General features: G+C 43.2%; 1 protein-coding gene across 3 annotated transcripts in view; it reads right to left on the bottom strand.

The window, feature by feature from the left end:
- Positions 1 to 3,117: 3,117 nt before the first annotated feature.
- The window catches only part of PTH1R (parathyroid hormone 1 receptor), a 111,675-nt gene continuing 92,282 nt past the window's right edge, over positions 3,118 to 22,510 (bottom strand). For all 3 annotated transcript variants that reach the window (XM_061365787.1, XM_061365795.1, XM_061365805.1), the window contains 7 exons: positions 22,256 to 22,409; positions 16,198 to 16,258; positions 14,363 to 14,429; positions 10,754 to 10,848; positions 8,410 to 8,551; positions 7,123 to 7,164; positions 3,118 to 6,272 (listed from right to left, as the gene is read on the bottom strand). In XM_061365787.1, coding sequence (XP_061221771.1) covers positions 5,910 to 6,272; positions 7,123 to 7,164; positions 8,410 to 8,551; positions 10,754 to 10,848; positions 14,363 to 14,429; positions 16,198 to 16,258; positions 22,256 to 22,409 — 924 coding nt within the window. In that variant the 3' untranslated portion in view covers positions 3,118 to 5,909. The remainder of the gene's footprint in view (positions 6,273 to 7,122; positions 7,165 to 8,409; positions 8,552 to 10,753; positions 10,849 to 14,362; positions 14,430 to 16,197; positions 16,259 to 22,255; positions 22,410 to 22,510) is intronic.

Below are 22,510 nucleotides of genomic sequence, written 5' to 3'. Positions count from 1 at the left end.
TTCTTTTGCTCTCCCACCATTATCTAAGAGCTAAGCTTGAGTTTTGATTTTATGAGAGGCCACAGAAATAGTTTGGGTGGAACAGGAGAAGCCCATATAAAACCTAATTTTTATAGAGATGGCAGGATTTGCTGCCTCAAAACAAAATGTTCCTTTGGGTCAACATTATTTGCTGTCTGGCAGGTTCAACCTTTCACTTCCATAGGCAAAACTGGGAGAATCACCTTCCAGTGAATATCTGCAGGCAGCGACTTGCTCTTTATTTTTCTCATACATTTTGTGAATTATCATGTTTTCCAGGTAAACCCAGACAGCCATGGCCAATCATGATGGAAATTTATTTATAGGGTCTTTCACAAACTCATTTTCTTGACAATTTAATATTTTTCTCATTTCAGGACACCCTAGAGGAATGGGATATAAAATATACTCTATCTGAAGAATCACACTGGATGCTTGAAAAGCTCTGTAGCTGGCCAGGGATATGATATATATCCTCTGTTTACTCTGCAGAATGTGGCAGCCCATCAGCAATAGCAGTAAAAATAATAACTACAAAAAAATCAAACAGCAAATCTGTTCCAGCATGAAGCTCATTGAAAAATGTCAGTTTTCCAAGACCTGTCTGAGGGTGCAACATGGTCTCTTCCCTAGCAGGTGCTGTCAGAGGGGCAGTGGCATGGGTGAAGATCTACATTAACCTGCCTATGGTCTTAAAGCTTCCTCGCCTGCTGAGCATCTTGCAACGATCAGCGCAATGCCTATTTGTGGCACAGGATGAAGAGTTGAAGAGCATTACCCCCCAAGTTTGGAAAGTACTGCCCCAGAATTTTTTATCCTTTTGCTTCCTGTTACAGCTAAAATGTTATAAAATTCAGATAAGGCCAGAAAGAGAGGCTGTGAACCATAGTACTGCTGCATAACTTTCCATAACAAGGCACAGATAGGATTTTAGCAAACTCATGGGCACCAACACATATAAAAAAGCACATACACCAAATAAGAAGCAATGTAGCACATTGAAAGACTTCACAGGTTCATACAAACTCTCCCTTAAAGGTCAACTCTTAAAGTGCTTTCTTGTATTTCATGCAGTCCTATCTCAGATGAAAGAGTCATTGACCATAGTGAGAGATTCAGATGAATTAAGAGATATGCTGATCACTCTCATCATCAGTAATTATGCTTGAAGCTTTCTAGGTGTGTAGAAAAATCAGCCAGTGAAAAAGCAAGAGAACCCAACCTGTAAATGAGGTTTCTTAACTTTCTGAAACATCAAAACCTGAACTTTTAAACCAGCCATTGAGTTTGTAAAAAAAAAGCCAAACCCCAAAACAAACCCTAAAACACCCCCTAAAAACATTCCTCTGAATATATTTTTATGGTTTAAAAATTGGTAAATTCTTACCAGTACTGTGGATGTTCTACGACCTTCAACCAGTTGCCCGTAAACAGATAAACCAAGCCAATCCCTGGCTGAAGAGTTCAATTTCAGGAGATCTTTGTGAACTAATTTGGCTTTAATATGTATTAGGCAAGAAGAAGAGTTGAGGAAGGGTGAGGAAAAGGACAAGACATGATCTCATCTGAACCTAGACCAAGCAGTATATAGAAGGTGTAAAAACATTTGTCTGCACGTATCCAGGCAAAGTAGAAATGACAAAGCTGCTGCCAAAAGTAATCTTTAAGAAACACAAGGCTGAGGAACTTTTAACAGCTCTGTGTCTATCTAGAGAGGAGGTAGATCAAGTAAGAAGGATTCACAAATAAAAATAGACTATGCTGCTGTGGATGAGAATAGAAGAAGTGCTGGGCTGGTAGGATGAGAAGAACCTGCCAGGGATGGAGATTCCCTTGCCCAAGCCCAACAACTCTGTGGCACCGGTGTTATTGGGCAAGGAGATTCCTCCCCGTGTGAGCCAGTCAGCTGGGATATTGCAGTACACAGCTTGGCCTGTACCAGCCCAGCAAGCTAAGGGAAGTGGGGAGGGTCTAAGGACTCCTGAGCGTTGCCAGCTGCTTTACAAGATGGGAGCAAAAAGGCCACAAATCTGACACCATGGAGGATGGAAAATTAGAAAAATACAGACAACCAGCTCCTATGGACCTCTTTAAAGTGATTTTGAGAAAGTCTCTCTGCCTACGTGTTCACTGTACACTGACTTCAAAGCAATATGCTCTCTCTGCTCTACAATCCCATGTTGAATCTCAACCAGGATGTAGGTCACGAACCCTGTCCTGTGTGCAAGTTTGCAGTGGTCCCTCAAAGAATCATAGACAAATGCACCCTCACCTCACCACGTTTCTGTTTTTCTGTGGCCTTTGGAGTACGTTTGAATTAGTATATCAGACAGGAAAGGAATTGTCACCCCAGGTGGACTCAGACCTTTGGATGGGCATAAACTGTCCTTGAGAAATGCCCACGTCTCCTGGTGATGGAGGAAGCGAAGAGGAGCCCGTTCTGAATCTAGAGGCTTTGGATAAATGCCAGCAGGATCATTCTGCTTGCCCTTCCAGGGCAAACTGTGGTTTCTTCTCTATTTTTTGACATCACAGGTCTAACCCCTTCCTCACTAAAACCTGTGATGTCATTGAATATCCAGATAATAGATCATGACTATATACTCGATCAACAGTGTGTTATCAGCCCAGGAATGATAGGAACAGGCTTTGACAAACATACAGTCTGCTGTGCCTTAATGACAGTTATTCCCCTGTTTTGCTATCAGCGTTTTCCAAATTTTTACATGCATATTGCTCATGCACATGAACATCCAGGAAAAAAAATGAAATTCTAGTATGCATGATCTATAACTGAAAGGATTAAGAAAGTATTTCTTCCCCTGTACATCCCTTGTGCATGTATTTTTTATCTCCATTTAAGAACATTTCTCAGACATTTATCCTAACGAGTGACAAATGCATTTCAATGAGGGCTCCATTCTAAGAGGGGTGTTGTATTTGTTAATAAATAATTTTATGGCTTTTGCTAATTCACTGAATTTTGCTAAGTGATTACTAAACATGTTATTAATATTGAATTCTAAACACCAAATACAAGCAAATAGTGAGTCACTGGTGGGGGGGTTTCTGGTTTGGCTTTGTTCCCCCCCCCCCCCTTTGTTCCAGCAATGAAATGATACTAGGAAATCTCTTTAAGTGAAAAAAATCCGGAGGGTCATTCCATCTCCTTGGCAGGATTTAAGCACAATGTACTTCTGGAAATTTGGAAAGCCAGAGCCAGCATATTCAGTGTTCTCTCTCATTGCTGATTCAGCCACATGGGATGCTAAATAACGCAGCTGTACACACTCTGACAGCCAACTGTTAATAACTTCTGCCCCCTCTGATTGCCTCCAGAAGCTGTACCAGCATCTGTGGGAAAAAAGCAAGCAGTGAGCATAGCTGGGCTGACCTAGACCCAGATTTCTGCCGAGCTGGTTAGCTCCTCATGCCACACTTTCACTAGCGTAGACTTCTCTTGCAAGATTACTTAACTTCTCTGTAATACTATTGCTAGTATTGTTATAGGAATAACAACAACAACGATAATTGTTGGCATGAATGATTATTCTTTGAAAACCTTACATTTAAATAGCTGCCATTTGGTGTAAAATGTTTTTGATAATATTTGATCCTACTTTAATGACACAAATAGAATGTCACAGACAAATATTGGCTTTTAAAGACCTTCTCATGTATGTCTGTAGCTAGAGTTTCAGTGCCTGACAGAGGACTGCCTCTCATCTACCACATACCCTACCACGTCTGAATCCAAAACTCAGATATTGAAGGGAAGAGGTTTTCTCCTTGACTTTACTGGGGTTTGGATCAGGCTCTAACCTGAGAGGTTGTTTAAAGATGTGGGATACAGAGTCAAGGTCCCACTTCTCTTCCTGTCCTCCCTCAGAGTTTTGGGATGTCAGTAATTTGCTCTCAGAAGACCAGCTGGTTGCATTGACTGGGTGCATCTCAGAAGTTCTGGTTGATGTGACTCAGCAGCAGTACCTAAAGCATCAGGATAGAAGGTAGATTAACCCATTGGCCCCACCTATGTCCCAGAGGATTTCTGCAAACTTGCCCAATACCTCTTTCCTATTCCATTTGAGTAACAGTCAGGTGCGGTTGAAATATTTCAGTTACCAGAAACTTGCCAAGAGGAAAAAAAATAAGAAAAAAAAAAAAAAAGAGCATCATGAGGAGCTGACTCTTAGACTGAAACAAGCAAATAGTGGTGTTATGACAGGGGCTGAATTGAGGATCCAGGCTGGCTCAGCAAGAGTCCTTCCTTTGGGGAAGCACGTACTGCAACAGGAAGTTTGGTCACTGTTCCTGACTTCCCACTTCTGGGCAATCTTGTATCATGCTTGGAAAATGTCAGAGACCCTTCGCTAGATGATCTGCTGGTGTGGCAGCCCCAACACAACACATGATTGGCCAACAGGGATTGTACCTCTTCACCTCTTAATCGCTGCTGAAGATGATCTGTATCAGAGAGCAACCTTTTGGTACACCCTGCAAGAATCACCGGCAAGGGAAACTGAAAATCTTCCTGGCCTTTGTCTCCTGTAAGAAGAAGGCATTTCCTTGTGCAGGTACCTTTCAGAGGTAACTGCAATAACATTTCCTCATCTGAGCAAGCATTTTCTTATCTGGTTGAAGTTAGACTTGTTAACATCAGCTAAGATTCTGACCTGGTACACATACATGTGTGTGTGATCAAAATGCAAAGAATAGGAAAGTTTAGAAGATGTTCAAAGGTAACCATCCATGAGCAATTCCTGTGCTTTTATCCAGCAAATATTGCCTTTGGATCTCATGAGCTTAGGTTTGTCTGGCTGTATCCAGCAGCTTGTGCTGCTGGGTGACACAGGCAGACTGTTGATGGAGTTTTTCTCCTAATGAGGGTTTTGGCTAGTAAGGAACAGGAAATTCAGAGGGCGGAACAAGAAGCAATTTAGAGGTTTAAAAACTGACTGAAGCCTGTTTCCATGAGCACCCACAAAACGGGAGGGCTGAGTTAGCTACCCTCTCAACTGATTTTAGCCACACACACATAGGCACATATACCCAAGAACTGCAAATTCCCCACCCTGCCTCAACACACTTGGTGGGCCCCTCTCTTTGCTACATCTGGAAGAACAAAAATGTAACACATTCTGACAAGCACATTTTCCATCCTGAAACTGCACTGATTTCTGGCTTGCTACTGGGACGCAGGTCAGGGAGAGGAGAACAGCGTTGTCTGCATTCAGCAGCCATGAGCTGTTAGCCCTGCTCACCCCAGAGGAGCATTTTGCCAAGGAGTGATATTGCTGAAGTGAAGAACATGTGACCAGTGGTACTAAGCTGCCTGCATTGAGTGCTTATCTGAAAGGATGGGCAGCTATGACCGTCTCGATCAGTGTTGTGTGTGTTACCAGGCAGACTTTATAGGGAAACAGCAAACCAAACTGAAGACACTGATGCTCAGCGTGGCTTGTATCCTCACGAGAAGATGGCACTGTACACTCCCTGCAAGACTCTTGTTTTACTGGGTGAGAGTTCTGTCCTCCTCAGCTGCCCACACTCTCCAAGAGGTCCAAGGACCACATTGATGCTATACAACTCTCCTTCATAAACTCCCAGTATCTCAGTTGTTCAACAGTAGCAAGGCTGTGGATCTAGATAGCCCTGCTTCTGTTAACACCAGAGAGACTTAGATCACTTGAGAATATGTATGTGATCAACAGCTGGCCACATTGGTGGCTCACATTTTTTTTCCCATATAACTTAACTTCTCGTTCCACAGAACAGAGAAACTGTATGGAAACCCTTGGCATCCAATGCGCGGCCTGATACTCTTTTTCCTACTAAATGCTCTCCAGGAACCTTTTTCATCCTTTTGCTTCTTTTGTCTCTTTCTGTCTTTACATCACTGTCTCTCTTTCTTCTTCAACAAGTACTGTAGGTCTGTCTCCATCGTAAAGCCCAGAGCCATTCAGGTACTCCTCATCTTTGTTGTACTGCTCTGGTCCAGAAGAAGGCATGGAGTTTTCAGAAATGGAGCCATTTTTTACATAACCTGGCAAATTCCGGTGTCCATTGAGGGTCCCTGGTATAAGTCTTGTATTGAGATGGAGGGCAAGTGCTCCTCTTGTGGCTACATTTGTGATGCTGGTGTGGGAAACCATTGGTCCATAACTGTAGGTTGTGCTCCCACTTCGTGCTTTCCTTTTAAAGTCAAGTGCTAATGTCCACCTGCTCCATGACTTCTTTATTTCTGCTTGGACCTGAGAAGCAAAGAGGGGAAAAAAAGCGTAAGTAGGAGCAGAGGGGAGCAGGAGGAGGTAGTATCCTCAGACAGCATGGGTGAGAAACATTGTGGGGAGTGAAATTGGAAGGAACACTAAATTCGCATTAAATCTGCCCTTTCCAAATGAAATATTTGACATTGGAAAGCTTGGATAGCTGAAAACATCTAACTGAAATATGCGTTAACTCTCTCCCAGGGTTAAGGGACATGATCAGCTCCCCTTATGCTATGTATTTTATCTTAGTTTTTTTCTGTAAAACTTAAGCAGCGTATTTGTAGTTGCATTTAGCCTTAAAATCCATACACTCAGGCCAAACCAACCTTATGCTGGACCACATTCTGTTCTTTCTCAGTGTACAGCCACTGACCATCTAGTTTCTTAGTTAGCAGGAACAGAGGGAGTTAGTGAAAAAAAAAAGACATTAAAGCATTATCACTTTGGAAAAAGAAAAAAGGTCAGAAAAGCCTGGACAATCAAAAGAGCTTGCTGATTAGGCAGCTACTCTATTGATCCACTTCTCTTCCTGCCACAGATCTCAAATTAAGCAACACTAAACAGCACTTATGCTAGGAAAAGAAAAACCACATTTTTTCCCCTCCATTAGCTACTTCCAGTAGGTTATTTATTGGTGACATATTGACCTGGGTATCTTATATGTCAAAACCAAGGATATGAACTTTCGGTGTGCACTGATAGATCTTTCACTGAGAGCAAAACAACGTATCTCTAAAATAAGTGAGGATATGCTGGTGTGCATCTGCCTTACCATATGTGTGTGAAACTAATGTAACAAAGGAGAGAAATAATTAAGAAGCTGGTGACATACCTCTCCATTGCAAAAACAGTATATGATGGCAACAAAAAATCCCTAGAAGGAAGAAGAAACAACATACTAATGTTAATCTTGCTGCATGTGAATATTTCATTTCTGATGACACTGCCCAGTATCCCTGTGTTCCTCTGAAATCAATGACATCCATAGTATGCAGTATGTAATATGTGTAAGAAACCTTGCATTGTTCCATAGCACATGAGAGACAGATCAACACAGACATTTTCCTTCAGACTATTGACAAAGTAGATAGACTATATAAGGCCTCTGGGTCATGGCTTAGGCATGGGACTATTTTCACCCCCAGATCTATTGCAGAGGTTCCAAGATGCTGATGGGTGCCTGGGAATTTGGTGGCATCTACCTCATTGGACATGTTTACAAACTATTATATAAACATTTCTAGTGTTTTACATGTAGTTCATCTTGCTGCAGGATGTCAGAGTGGAAGGTGGTTCTGATAGGGCTTTTCCAGCTCTGGCTGTAAGTGGGGTAGCCTGTGTGTGAAGCAGAGTGGGCTTAATGGGATCAGCAAAGGAATTCAGATGTGAGCAAACCATCCACATCTTTTTGTTGGCCAATCACTTACCCAGGTTTTGTTGAGGTAACCTACTGTTTCATCCTATCTACACCCAACAGGGACTGTGGAAGCACATGAATGTAAGCTTGCTCCCGATCTCTTGCAGTTACTCTAAACCATAACCTGGCCAGACCCGCTCTCCACATGTCATCATCCACACTGGTCAACCACGACGATAGGTAGTAGCATATGAACCAGAAGTTAATCTCTCAGGGAAAGGTGTGCAGTAACAATCAAAGACTGCTTTGCTTGTAGAGGGTTACGTATTCTTGCTGCTGTGTCTTGTATAGGACCAGTCCTGTAACTGAACCTGCCTTTTGCTCAAACCTAAAACTGAGGAATCCATTCACAGGACTGAAAGACAACTTTGGGACAAGCAAAATGGAAGCTAATTTGAAACAACATGTCTCTGTGGATCTCTACCAGCTTACGTCTAACCTGGATTTAAAGGGATTTATTCTGTGGGGCAAGTTATCTTTCAGCAGGAACATTTTTTTGTTGAACACACTGAGCCTTTATATGTTGTGTTTAGCAAATATAAAACATAGCTGATGCTAAAATACTGTCAAATCACCTTGTGAATGAAATCTGGTGTATTGTAAAAACAGCCCTGCTTCCAAAGACAACCTTACACTTTCATTTCTCTTCCCACCCCACTGAAATTCTTTCAGTTCTTCCCCATACTTTAACAGTTACAGTACCTGGAAAGAGTTGAACAGCATTTCATAGTGCATTTGAACTTGCCAAAGAATCCCTGACACATCTGTGTATGGCATAGCCATGAAAACAATATAGTGAACGCCAAATAGAGGCATAAGGACGAGGGTAGATTTCAGCAGCTTCCTATAGCAATAAGAAGAGAGAAAGACACAGAGGAGATTAGTGGGTGGAGTAAACCTCCCAGTCAAACTTGTCCACCTCATACCTTGGGCACAAGCTGAATGTAATTTCATATCTGCTTACATGTCCCCTTGACAAGGTTTGGATATCTTACATTTACACAGGCACTGTGCTCCCCTGCTGTTTCAAACTGTTACTTCTCTTATGGCATGTGACACAACCCAGTCCACCCTCAGGCATGTGTTGATGTGCTAGTCTAACCTTCTGCACATACATGTCACCATGTGACGCTATATGTACTGGAGGTTAAGACTCTGAGATGTCTTTTTCAGCCTCAGACTATCCCTGTCTTTGGCTCAGGATCGTGGGTACAGGGTGGAAAGGTGACTAGAAAGAAATTTGTGCTGCTGCTTCCAGCACTCAGACTCTGACTGGCACTAAATCCCCTTGTCATCATAGAATCATGGAGTGGTTTGGGTTGGAAGGGACCTTAAAGCTCATCCAGTTCCAACCCCCTGCCATGGGCAGGGGCACCTTCCACTAGACCAGATTGCTCCAAGCCCCATCCAACCTGGCCTTGAACACTGCCAGGGATGGGGTAGCCACAGCTTCTCTGGGCAACCTGTGTCAGGGCCTCACCACCCTCACAGGGAAGAACTTCCTTTATACTCAGTCTAAATTTACACTCTTTTAGTTGTTTTCCCTAAAGTCAGTTTGTCTCTAAAGGATGGTCTGCTTCAGCTTATGACAACTAGACATGGTCCTCTACAACCTACAGTAACTGACAATGCTGGAGCAGGGAGGCTTTGGCTGGATGACCTCCAGAGGTATCTTCGAACCTCAACCACTTTGTGATTCTGTGATTGAGCCTGTTTATTGAGGGAAGACACAGAGGTCCACCCTGGGTTCGCGCCTCCTGTAAAGAGCAGGGCTGGTGGGGAGGGAAGTGCATCTAGGGGCAGAATTCCTCTAGATATCAAGGGGGAGAAGACAGTGCACTACAGGGTGAGCATGGTGAACACTCTCAGGAGGTGCTCTGGACTGCCATCTCACTTAGAAAGCCCCTTTTTAAAGAAGCAGCTCCACCTCAGCAGAGGACGTGTGCTAGGGACTGGGGGGAGGTACAGTGCAACCCTGAGTACTTGGCTGCATTTGCTCCTGAGGGAACCAGCCTTGCCTGGAAGTGATATTAATTGAAGGATTAAACATTCTGCCAAGAGTTACAGCAAGTCACCAAGTGCAGGCAATGACTGAGAAGGGCAGACATCATTACCAGAAAGACCTGGTACCTCCTCTGTCCAGCAACTGGAAACCACTGAGGGAATTATCATATTAAAAGGAGAAGGTTGCATCCAAACCATAATTAATAGCAAGCTTCAGCCAGGAGGAAATAAACAAATAGATAAATCAGAGCCCTGACAGGGCAGCAAAGCAAAATAGAGAGGTGTTTTCCTGCCAAATCTCATTCCTGCTTCAAATGAAACGTCTTGTGTTTGGAGAGTGAGATGGTAGCAATGAGCTCATGGTTTGCATCCCAAATCCTTCTGCCCCCACTCCCCGCCTTTGCTGGTCATGCTGGTCAGTCAAGCTCAGGAGATTACAAGAAGTCTTGGGAGCAAACAAACAGCCAAGGTGTCTCAACAATCTGCTTTTTCTGTCCAGTTTTGACCATGCTACAAATATCCTAAATTATCAAGAGAGAAGAGCTGGCAGAACAAAGGAAAATAAAACAAGCAGGGATATGCCAGGTTTCCAGCAAAGAGTCAGGAATCCTTTCTTCCTTTCAGCAAAGGCACTGGAACATCTGCTGAAATGCAGATTTAACAAAGAGACCGAGTTTTACAAAGCACAGGAGAGAAATGAAAAAAATAAATAAACTGATACAAGTTTTAGGGACTCCAACAGCAAGCGCAATGCTTTTATTTTTGAACTTTTGTTTCAAGGCCGAATTGGCTGGAGACTGAATTCATTTCTTTAAACTACAAGGCAGGTCCCCCAGGTTGGATTTGAAAGGTTTAGGAGATGTTTGAACTGCTGTTGATTCATTCTGCATTACCGGACTTGGAAGACAGCATATGTTTCACCTTAGTTTAGGTGTCTACAGTGTAGACACTCTTAACTAGACACCCTAGGCTCCTTCTCTAGCCAAGGGGTGAAACAAAGACTTTGACGTCTCCCCAAACATGGAAGGGGTATGTGACTCACCTGTACTGTTGTCTTGAATCACACCTCCCTGCATTTGTCTCTCGTAGCTTGGTTGCTAGGACTCTGATAATATTGATAAAAAGAATAAAATTTACCTGGAAGAGGTAGGGAAAAGAACACAACAAAGAAAGGATAACTGTTAATAAAGATGCAGTCAATGGTAATGCTGTTCAGGCAATACTTTCCCCAAGGTGAGTCAAGGGGCTGTGGCAGTGACTCGATCATGCTGTGTGAAAAGCTCCTTCTGGGGAAGCTTGTCCTGTGGAAAGGATGAGCTCCCCAGGGAAGAACCCAAAGGGTTTGATGGGATCTAGTCAGCTGTGTTCAACCGGAATGGTTGAGAGAGAGAAGGGAATAGCTGTCTCTGACAAGGTGTGGCCATCTCACATGGGTACACCTACATCTGGGCTAGCTAGCCTGGCAGACACCTGATAACTGGATATCAGTATATAAGGCAGTGCTTATCAGGCATTTTGAGGCCTGGACTACAGACAACTGTCAGTATTTTTCACATCATCTTTTTTAAAAACTCCATGCAGAAATATGGGTCATTTTCATAGCCTTGTAAATCTCTCAAACATAGCTTGGTGTCTAAGGAGCAGACTGAAACACAGTTACATTTGTCTCTTGCAGCCCACCCAAGAATTAGATACCCTCTGGTGAAAGAAACATTAGTAAGATGCCTTTTCATATTTTCTTGTGTAAAAGGAAAGAAGAGTAAGCAAACTGCACCATGACAAAGACATAGAGTATCCCTAACTAGACACAACAGATCAAGAATGCAGAAAGGTGACAGAAGTGTAAAACTTCTGTTCTAGGTACACTGCTAACTGTTCCTCTGGAGGAGTGTTTAGTATGGACTAGATAAGGACAGTAAGTAATGCCTATTTCCTACTCAGGGAGCCACCTTTATGAGCCCATCTTGTGGCCAGCTGCTCAACTGAGCTAATCCAGTCCTACAGGAACATGCTCATGGTGACCTGTGCTGCAAAAGGCAATGGCACCATTTTATGGCTACACTGCCGCTTACCAGAGGGGGGAAATGAGAACATGTTTGAGGGAATCTCAGCTTTTTGGAGCTCTTCAGAGATTGGTTTCACTAGGGCTGGGTTTACATCTGCTGCTGTCACAGACTATCCTGTTTTTGGGACTATGGAAGGCCATAAATAGAACCATTGTGTAACTGTCCACTGGGCTGATCCGTATTGCTGGGCTAATGCTGATGCCTATGGGTTTCTTTTGAAGCTTGCAGCAGTCATTTGACTTCTCAGATGCCAGTATAGTGGCATTTCAGGGAAACAACTTGCCATGCCACACACAGGCTCATAGTTTTATGCCAGAAGGGACCATTGTGAACTTCTAGTCTGATCTCCTGCAAAATGCAGTCCATAAGACCTCCTTGTATTAATTTTTGTTTGAGTTATAGCAGATCTGGGTTTCAGTGTTTCCATGACGGAGATCCTACCACAACCATTGCTAAGTCGTTCCAACGTTTAATTATCCTCACTATTAAAACAAGTAGTTCCCTGAGCCACTGAGTGAACATGGCCTGGTTTGCTATGGCTTTGTCTTCTGTGGCTGGATTCCTTCTCCTTTAACGAGGTGCAAGTTCATTTTGAACAGCTCTCCTCTGTGTTAAAAAGGAGGTAAGGTTGTACTACACCCATTCCCTTGAAGGGGCATTAGTAGAATTTCTCTCCCATATCTACTCAACTGTTTTCATGAGGTTTGTGGGAATTTAACAGCCATGCAACCCCATTCCCTTCGTACTTTTTGGTTGAAATTTACTGATTGGCACAAAAGCTATAAGGGAGAGATGGATAGACTGACAGGCAGAGAAGCATACAGCTGGGGGCATTTAATTAATTTTCATTGGAAATTAATCTGAAAGGGAAAGAAAAGAAAAAAAAGGCAGGCTTTGTTTCTCATATGAGTTTTTCTAGCTTCAGAAGCTCAAAAGTGGGATTTTGTTCTGTGTTTGTTGGCTAAATTGAAGATGTCCAACTGTATCACAGTCAAGAGGGAAACTCCTCTGACTTCCTGAAAAGTGCTAAGTTTCAAAAGAAATCCAGACTACTGAATAACATCAAAGCTACCAGCAGAATGGATGGATTTTAAGCCCCTCAGCCTCCAAATTCTCTGCACTACATCCAGAAAATGCCGAAGTTAGTCCAGCAACATATGACAAGCTAGTGTGGGAATTGAAAAGGCAGCCAAGTGAACAATATGAACCCACAGAAATTAAACAGAAACAACCCACAGAATATTTTTGCATGATAAATAGCTGCATTTGCAAATAGCCAGGGTACAAGCACAGCAGAGCCTCCTGGAGAAACATTGTTTTTACAAGGACAAGCCTTAATTGAGCTCTTTCTCCTCTGCTAATTGAGCTTTAAATTAAATGCAATGGGGTTGCTGGCATTCATCTAGTTGAACTATCTGAACTTCGTTCTCCATCCTACTATTTCATTTCTAGTGACTACAATGTGGGCTTGGTGATTTTTTCTTCCAAGATGCAGAACGATTTGCTACAGCCAGGTAGAGAATTTCCACCAAAAGGAAATTCTGGTGAAGAAAAAAGGCCCCCAACTCCAAAGCAGCTCACTTAATCACATGTTTGATCACATTCATCTCAGAAACTTTCCTGCTGTTTGTATGCAGATGGTCTGATTTTTCTCTCACCCACACTGATCATCTTCTAAGGCTTCCTGATGTGTGAATTGTAAGGGATTATATACAGCTTGATGCAAAACCCTCTGAAAACTGTAGAGAGATTCATGGATGAATGTAAAGAGACCTAGGATGTGTGGGAGTGGACAAGCTTTTCTGCATGCTCTCATGTAACCATCAGAAGATAGAGTAATGGAGAACCATAGAGACTGAGGGGGAAGAAAAGGTATTTAAAGGAAACTATGAAAGCAGGTTCTCTAGCTAATTAGGGCCCTGCTCTTGTAAACACACACTACCCATCAAATTACCTTTGTGCAGATAATTGCATCTTATAATGAGTTCTTCAGCTTGTGAGAGCTCAGTCCTTTTTCTGGGTAATGTTACTTACATCCTTTCTGTTCCCTGTGGTTGTTGGGTGGGGGCTGAAGTAATCCTCCATCAGTGATTATCACCGTGTCCAATCATAGCTGGGATGGTTTAATTTCCATCCCTGCCTTTGAGTTTTCCAAAGCTTTATCAGTTCAGAAAGATTGTCTGAGACAATCTGATGACACTGAAGCATGACTGGCGAAAAGGTTTGGTCTAGTTATGGAACTCAAATTCCAGTTCTTCCCACTGGAGATTCCTGCTGAGAACATGCTACGAACCCTGAGGGGTTCCCCCTGTATCACATGGGTTGGGAATATTGGCTTGAATATGTGTTTAACCAATGATTTTAGCATCTTACTCCTGTGTCATTCTTCTCCCTTAAGCAAAACTTGAAGTTGCTCATAAGCCCTCTGCAGTATGCAGCCATCAAGCTTAGAGGCAGGTCGAATATAAATCCCTTAAACTGGATATATAGAGACTCCATAGTATTAAGGCAGGAGCTGTGTTAACAGGGTGATTAGAGTAGGGAAGTCTGGCTCAACTCTTCCCTTGCAATCACCCATTACTCACCACGATAGCTGCCAGGATGGGCACCTGAATAATCCATTTTAAATTGCCAGCACTCAAGTCCCAACACCTGAGAAAAGATTGACATCCCATCAGGAAACCATTGGTTACAAAGAGCAATAGAGTCAAGGGTCCTGTTGGATAAATCCACCCTGAAAGAATGGGTTCCTCCAAAGCCTGATGTGGTGGAAGGACTTAGCTCTATCCCTGCCTTCAGTTATCATGGCTTTGAAATTAGGCCCTTCTCCTGCTGTTATAATATACAAAACAGAAATCACTACTAGACACATTTAAAGTTATGCTCTCCAGATGGTGGAACAGGTCTTTTCACAGACATAAAGACTTATTCCTGCTTCTGGGCAGGAACCCACCCTTTTCCACTTCTTCACCTTCTTAACTATAAAAAACTACAGTCTTCATGAAAACAAGAGGCTGAAATGGCCAAATATTACCCCTTGAAATAAACCTGCACCATGTTGCATGGGTCCTGTCTGAAGACACGGTGGTGGGGACAACATTGTGGTTCTACATTCAGTTTCTGGATTTTCTTCAGCCCTGCTCTTGCAATGAGACCCAGCCATGCCTCACAAAAGCCTTTATCTCCTTTTCATTTTTAGCCCTTATCCAAGAGAAGACTGGAAGGGCAAACTGTTGGTGGCATGGATATTGGGCTATTCCGTCTGCCAAGAAGGGGCTGAACACTATTTCCTCCCAGGAGTTTCCAGCAGCTATTAAATAAGGTCACTCAGTGTTAATTACTCTGAATTCTCTCCAACCACAGAGAGAGGAGTGCCACAGGCTTTTCTTTATCTGAGCCAGACAGCCCCCACAGGGCAGCTGCAGTTTTTATTTCACTGGCCAAATACTGCCCAGGCAGCTATTCAAGGAAAGCGAGAGGCAGGGGCAGAGAAACCACCAGTGCTGACTGAAAGACGAGGATAAGCCTGTGCCAATGCAGATGTGTCAGACCTCGGTAGCTGTGCTACTCCATCCTTCCAAGCCTGAAGCTGATATCCCATTTGGAAACCAGTGTCCTCCTAGGGAAAGCCATTTGAAAAGCAACCTGGGGACCCCACACTTTTGCTGGCGGATCATGGGCTGGTGAAACCTGTTGTGTGGTCAAGCCTGTGCATCATGGGGAGAAAATGTGATTGTTTGGGGGTTTGAGGGTTGAATGCTTGGAACCTTCATTCAGCACTGTAAGAATATGAAGCCATGAGGGTGCATGTGTAGAACTAAAGAAGCAGCTGATCTGTATGTTGTTTCTGACAGCACCCAGAAGCTGATATTTAGGGTGGAACAGCAGTTCCACCTAAGCAGGTAGTAATGTTTTTCTAGATTTTTCTTCCAACAATTTGCTGTTCAGGATGGCTTCCTGAGCCAGAGCATTACAGAGTAACTAAGGTTTATAGAGAAATTTATCTTCCATGAATTTGTACAAATGCTTTTTAAACTTAAGGACATGCTGGCATCCATACCTCCTGCAGGGAGGAGTTACAGCTTCCCCACCTCATAAACACAGCGCTGAGCCTGTTATCTCTCAACTTCATTCCCATTCATTCAGGATTTTAATGATCCCTGTCCTGTCCCTGCCTAGCTGTAAAGCAGTAGGCTTTAGCCCCAGGGATAACAGCTGCAAGTGTTCACATTTATCACATTCTGTAAAATGAAAGGAAAGCTGGGAAAGTTGCACCCACTTTGTCCTTCCCTGCCACACTTACCCACAGAAGTTTGTTAACTTCATGGTAGGAATCTCTTCTGGCTTTGCCAGAGAAGAGGGAGAAAGAAAACACAAAAACACTTGTAAAAGAGAGAAAAGAAAACACAATGCAACTTACTCTGTGTCGGCTAGAGTGGCTCTCACGCTGGCCCATGCTGTAACAAATACAGCCGGGAGTCCTGCAAAAAAACACAGGTCAAACGGGGTGAGAAGGGGGACTGGAGGGGTCCATTAGCATAAGCCCAGGTGGAGTGGGATAGAGGAAGGTGGAAGAATCAATTTTAAATATTTAAGCATAATTAGACCAGGAATACTTGATCTTGGTGTCATGTCTCTTCTGTAGGCCAAATGGTAAACCAAACAGTGGCAGGGAACATTTTCTGGAAGGCAAATGTCATAGTCTGGACATGTCCACCCCACTGAACTCTCCTGGCTTTTGAAACAGTTTTCCAAAATCCCAGGAGTGGTTCAGGCTTAAGCTACCTCCTGGTCTGTGTTTGGGAGATAGCCATGTGGTCTCACCTGGGATAGTGGTGGACTTGACAGGATAAATCATCATGTCCCGTGCCTTTCTCTAATGCTACTTTATAGATACACAACCTGCAGTGCTTGCACCTGGGTAACTGATACCTGCTCTAGCCCACTCATTCCATTTGAAGCAGAGAAGGGTTTAATGCAGCACACCTTTCCCAAGGTTTTTATTCCCTTCCCCTGACATCAAAGAAAGGTGTATCTGGAGTCAAGCTCAGACTGTTTCTCCCAGCGCAGGGCTGGATGGATTAGAAGCTTATTAAGAGTGAGAGACTTGCTGCATGAAGCAGATAAATGCTAGAATTTAGAGTAATGCTTGCAGAATATTCTAGTCAAAGTTTCACTCCCAAATGAACCATCCTTATTTCAGCACAGTTACACTGGGCTTCATCTTTTCCCTGTGACAAGGTGAAGAATCACCAATAACCAAATGCAACCTTCTATTTATTTTTTTAGGGTCCAGTTCTGCTTTATTTGTACAACTGAGTCCCCTACTGGCTTCCCTTACAAGGCAGGATCAGATCCACAGTAGCTTCCACAAATTCAAGAAGAATAGCCCCTTTCAGGTGAGAAAAAAAATAAAAAATAAATAAAGGCGACATTTATCACTGATGACTGTAAATATGCTGTTCACAGTCTAAGCTCGTTGGGGCTCGGCATGCATAAGCACACGCTTAACTTTCAGCATGCACTTAAGTCTCATTAGGGTGCTTAAAGGCTTTCCTGACCACGAGCGCTTTCCTGAGCTGGGGTGTGGAGCAGGGATGCCTGCCTCATACACACATGGACAACGGGGCCGTTATCTTGGTTCAAACTTTAAATGCCATGGTAATATAAGAAAGCATAAATAATTAAACACAGAGCCTCACTCAGGACCACTGCAGCTCTGCTGCCTACAAAGATACATTTATAAGGAATGTACCCTTCTCTACAATCCCCTGCAATGGCTGGCATTGGAAAGAAAATACTTAACCTATTGCACTGGGAACCCATGAGCGTGATGAAGCCTAGGGCCTGGGGAGGGTGATGATTTATTGTAACAAACACTGTCTGTTTCCTCCTCACTGTTAATCTCCTATCTATGAAAAATACGTGCATGCTCCAGACTAGTGGCTGAGATATCAAAGGCTTAAGTGCATGTAACTGTGCTGATATCACTGATGGTATTCCAGTTTATATCAACTGAGAAACTGGCTGTGTTGAGAGGCTGACATGCCTGCTGCCTGCCTGCAAGACAGTAGGTGTTCACCCACTATTGTGAAGCTCTAAGTTTGAAAGACTGTTTCAGAGATTTGGATGTGTTTGACATGTGCTCGTTCCTCTCTGACCTGTCCTGCACTTCAGAAGAGATACTGTCCCCATTCGTACTAATCCTGTGCTGTGTTCAAGGTTCCTAGCGACAATAAAATATACAGAAGAAAATAATTACTCCTAAAAAAATCCCTATGTGTGGGTTTATTGTTGGTTTACTCCTCAAAAAATTCCCTGTGTGCTGCTGCGTCATTTCGCTCAGGCAAGCTTAGGAAAAGGATCCTTGATATTTTCTGCAAAACACACCAAGTGAATTCCTGGCACCGGTTTTATTGCTACGTTTGTCTTTCTGTGTCTCTTACATCGTTCTTCTTTTGCAGTGTTAACAATCATGAAGGATTTTTAATTCACAAAAAATGGTATGAATCCTCTCCTTTTCCTCTGCCTCATGTTTAGATTCTTTCTACATCAACATATCATGGAGTGCTTGGGATGTCAGGTGATTTCTAGATCTAATTCTTCCACTATGGTAAGCTAGTCTTTCAACATGAAGATTCAGAATGTTTAGCTTTGCCTCCGGCACGTCTTTTACTTTCAGAGGGTGACAACTGACTTTCTCCTGTCTTCATTTGAGAGTTCTGGTCTCTGCTGCCCCAAGATTGACAGTCCCTCCTGCTGAACACTCATAGCACTCATTGATGGGAGAACCATTAACCCCCAAATCAGGACTGAAGTCCTCAAAGCCAGACATCCAAGGATATCTGGAAACAGCAAGAAAACTGAGAGGTTGCAGCTCTGTGAGCAGGAAAGTAATTCATGTTTAAATGTATCTGGCCACCTCACCAGAGAAGGGAAAGCAAGTCACCAAAAACCCTGTGATCTCCTCGGTGGCTGTGAACACACAGATGCAGGTGTGGATGGATGCGTGTGTTCTCCCCCTTGCACTTATGTACCCCATGTGCACGACCAGTGTGACACAGGATGAACCCCACCGGGCGGTGATGCTGTGCGTGACTTCTACAGAATCCACATTGTATGCGCTGTGCATTTCCAGTCAATACACACAGTGTGTACAATGCAGGTGCTATAAAGTCAGGTATCTCCCCAGCAGATGGAAAATGTGCAAACCTCAAGCTAGGCAAAGTCTGGTGGCCATTCCAACCCCTTGCTTTGCTTTGTTGCTTTTCTGGTGTACATGTCTGCTAGCAGCTGGAAAAGTGGCTTAATGTGCTTGTGTCAAAGCTGTGAGTAAGGGAGGTGGCTGCAAAGCAACTGCTAGAAGAAAGCTTATGAATAAAGACCTTATGTAGGTCTACAAAAATCTGGTCTCAGTCCCCTGCTATTTGAAAACCTCTCTGAGGAACAATGCATGTGTTTTTTCTGCTTCCCTGTGTCACAGTTTCTTAATATTAAATAGAGCTTATAATATTGTCTTTTGCCTCTTATCCTGTTAGGTATGAATCCTTTCAGTCAAGGATGATTTCTGCTTAGATAAACATTCAGGGTTCACTATCATGGGGGTTTGGGACCTGAGCACCTCTAACAGTACCACATCGATATATCTGTCTTTTCAGGTCTTCCTGCAATCCTCATTTGCACCATAGCTGCAAGCCAGTGCAGTCCAGCCAGTGGCAGTGAATTAACACGGTGTGAAGGAAAAATGCCAGTGGAATCAGCTTGGGTTTTCTAGCTATTGGTCATGCTTCTTAGACTTCCTTCATAAAACAGCTGCAGGGAGCTTGAAGTCTGCTGGGGAATTTATTGTTGCCCATAATATCATTATTTATTTATTTTTACTGGATGCTGGCAAGGAACAAGCTCCTTTCTGTCATCAGTGTCTCCCTTGCAAGAAGGGTGCTGCAGACTTTCAAGGAGCTGTTCTCCCTTGTGCTAGTGAGGATGTGGATGGAAAAGACTCAACAGAAATCTTTGGGTGTGACATCAAAGGGTAACTATATGTTCTGGTTTCTTCAGTAGTCTGGAAATAAGATGTTGTAGGGTGATTTTTGCTCCTTGCTCCCATCTTGGAAATTTCCAGGCACCACTGTTTATTGTTATGCAACAAACAAACAAACAAATCAGAGCTTTTGGGGCAAACTTGTCTTTTCTGTACCTATGTGGAAGGTTATCATTATTTATCACTGATTCCATGTTATTCATTCTGTGGTACGGGCAGGATCCAGTGCCCACTGCAGGGAACTGGAGTTCTTCCACTTTCTCCAGTGGGTCTTGGATTGGGTTACCCTTTTAAGTGCCCAGAACCTATCAAAACAATACATGTGTGTGTGTGTGTGTGTGTACATTATCATGCTAATCAAAACAAAGCAAAACTGAATGCAACTGTAGGAATCCTATGTTCTCATTCCAGAGGAATTTAAACTGAGCAGCCTCAGACTTTTGGGAGCACATGGATGATTGGTGTTGTGACAGGTGTGACTTCAGCTTTGTGGTTGCTCTGATAAAACAATTATACTCTGGCAGTGGCTGGAAGAATTAATGAGAGAAAACCATGCCTGTTACACTGTTTTCCTTTGGCTGCATTATGAGTACCATCAAATTGGTTTTTCTTGTTAAACATATGGCATTATTTTCCAGCTGTTTCCCTTTTTTCCAGAATTTGCTCTAGGGAATTGCTTTTTTTTATGTCTGCTCTGTATAGTTTAATGCCATTTTCTGAGAAGCAAATTTTATGTACCTTGAAGGTTTGGAAGAGGGTGAGTTTGGGGTTTTTCTGGATTTGTTTTTTGTTCATTTGTTTTAAAAAAAGAGGTGACATCTAAAGTCCTCTCTGCGACTGCAGTAAGAAACGCCCGGTCTCCAAAATATTTCACAGAATCACACACAGAATCATAGAATGGTTTGTGTTGGATGTGACCTGGAAAGATTGTCTATTTCAGCTCCCAAGGTGGCAAGGGGTTTCCACCATCCATATACTTCACGCCCCCAGATTTCTACAGAAATTGTGAAGATAGGGATTTTAAATCCCAATCTATTCAGCCTTCATTGCACCCTCTGAGGCTCTCTGTGGCCCTCTTGTGCTTCAGTACTCTACGGGTACCTACCAACTGGTTGGGACTAGACTTTGCCTGAGAAATGGATGTCCACTTTGGGACTCATATTTACACCTCCCATCTTTATCATATGACAGCACCATCAGTTTTTGACCTATACACCAGCTGAACGTGAGGTTAGTAAGGAGCTTCTGGTCCCCTTCTTGCCCATATGACACTTTGGAAAGAGAAAAGCTGAAGAGAGTCCTGCAGGCTAGACTGCCCTGTGTTACTGAATCCTTTGCTTGCTCTCCCAAAGCAAAACCCTCCAGTTCTCCTTAAACTCAGTTCTGCACTAACTGGTTTGCTCAGAACTCCACTGTTAGAGAATGGTTTTCTTCCAGAAGAAATCATGTTCTGGAATGTGGATGGTGTGGTGCACACATTAATCTTGCCCTAAAATGCAGTCAGGATGTGGCCAAGTACATTTTGGTCTTTTTTGGGGAAGTGGTCCTATGCCATACAGTTTAGAGATAACCATAGACACCTCTGAACAGTTCTTTCCTGCTGTAAAGTCCTTTGTAGGCTTACACCCCATTATTTTTAGTTATATCCTCAAGGATTTCGTAATATGCTTCCTGTTATCCCTTATAGTCCACACACTTCAGACAACTGTGGGCGGTTGTTATATTGTCCGCAGCTTACCAGCACCTCATAACTCCTTGCAAGCCAAGGCTAATGCCAGAAGTGAACAGAAAGCACATTCTGAGATATGTGTGCCCACAAAGTATTTTGCTAATGAGCATCCTCCCTGCACCCACATCCTGCTCCTGTTTCCTTACTCCAGGGAAAAGATGCCCAGGTTAGAAGAAAAGGAAAAAGAAAAGTCTTCCCCACAGATTGCAGGTTTCTCCTGGTGTTCCAACACTCATGAAACCTCAGGAGGTTTTTAAAGCAACTGAGATATGAAGCAGGAAATCAGAGCTTAGGTCTGCCACTGGGAGCAGATGCTCACAGCCTCATGCAACTTTCTGCCCCTCCAGCCCAGTGCCCGTTTCTCAGCAGGAGGCACTTGGCAGAGATGGGGATAACTAAGAAGGTGCACTACAATCAGCTGTCACATGCAGACATTTGCTGCCCTGGAAGAATGGCAAGGTATGTTGTCACTCCAAGTTTGGGCTGATCCTTCCAGAAATCCTGGAAGTGCCACGGTTTAAATATGATAATTCAGAAATGATAATGGTTTCACAAGAGAGCTAACCTGTCCTTGCAAGAGTCATTGTGTCTCTGGTGCTTACCCTGTCTCTCTCCTCTCTCTTATATTTATGTATATGTGCTATCTGCTTCAAAGACACCTCCAACAAGCTTCTTACAGATCAGCTGTAAGGAGAAGCCATAACTTACCCCAGCCAAATAATGTGAATCCCCAAAGATATTTCTTCTCTGAGAAAAATGCCATGAAGATGAGGCTGTGGAGATAGAGCCCTTCCACCAGAATCCAGTAGTAATTGGTTGCCAGGAAGTAAAGGAAGAAGGTAACCGCTACTTTACAGCCTACCTGCAATGACCACAGAAAGACATGGTTACGTGAGGCATACAGTGTAAAATTCTTGTTCTGCATAAAACCATAATTTACAAAAATGGGATGGAAAACAAGAT

The sequence above is a fragment of the Neopsephotus bourkii genome, unplaced genomic scaffold (genome assembly GCF_033783945.1).
Source record: "Neopsephotus bourkii isolate Nb327-2 ecotype Australia unplaced genomic scaffold, CSIRO-AGI_Nbou_v1 NB_122, whole genome shotgun sequence".
Lineage (NCBI taxonomy): Eukaryota > Metazoa > Chordata > Aves > Psittaciformes > Psittacidae > Neopsephotus > Neopsephotus bourkii.
Note: the sequence above shows the minus strand (reverse complement) of the source record. Positions and strands in the feature narration are given on the sequence as shown.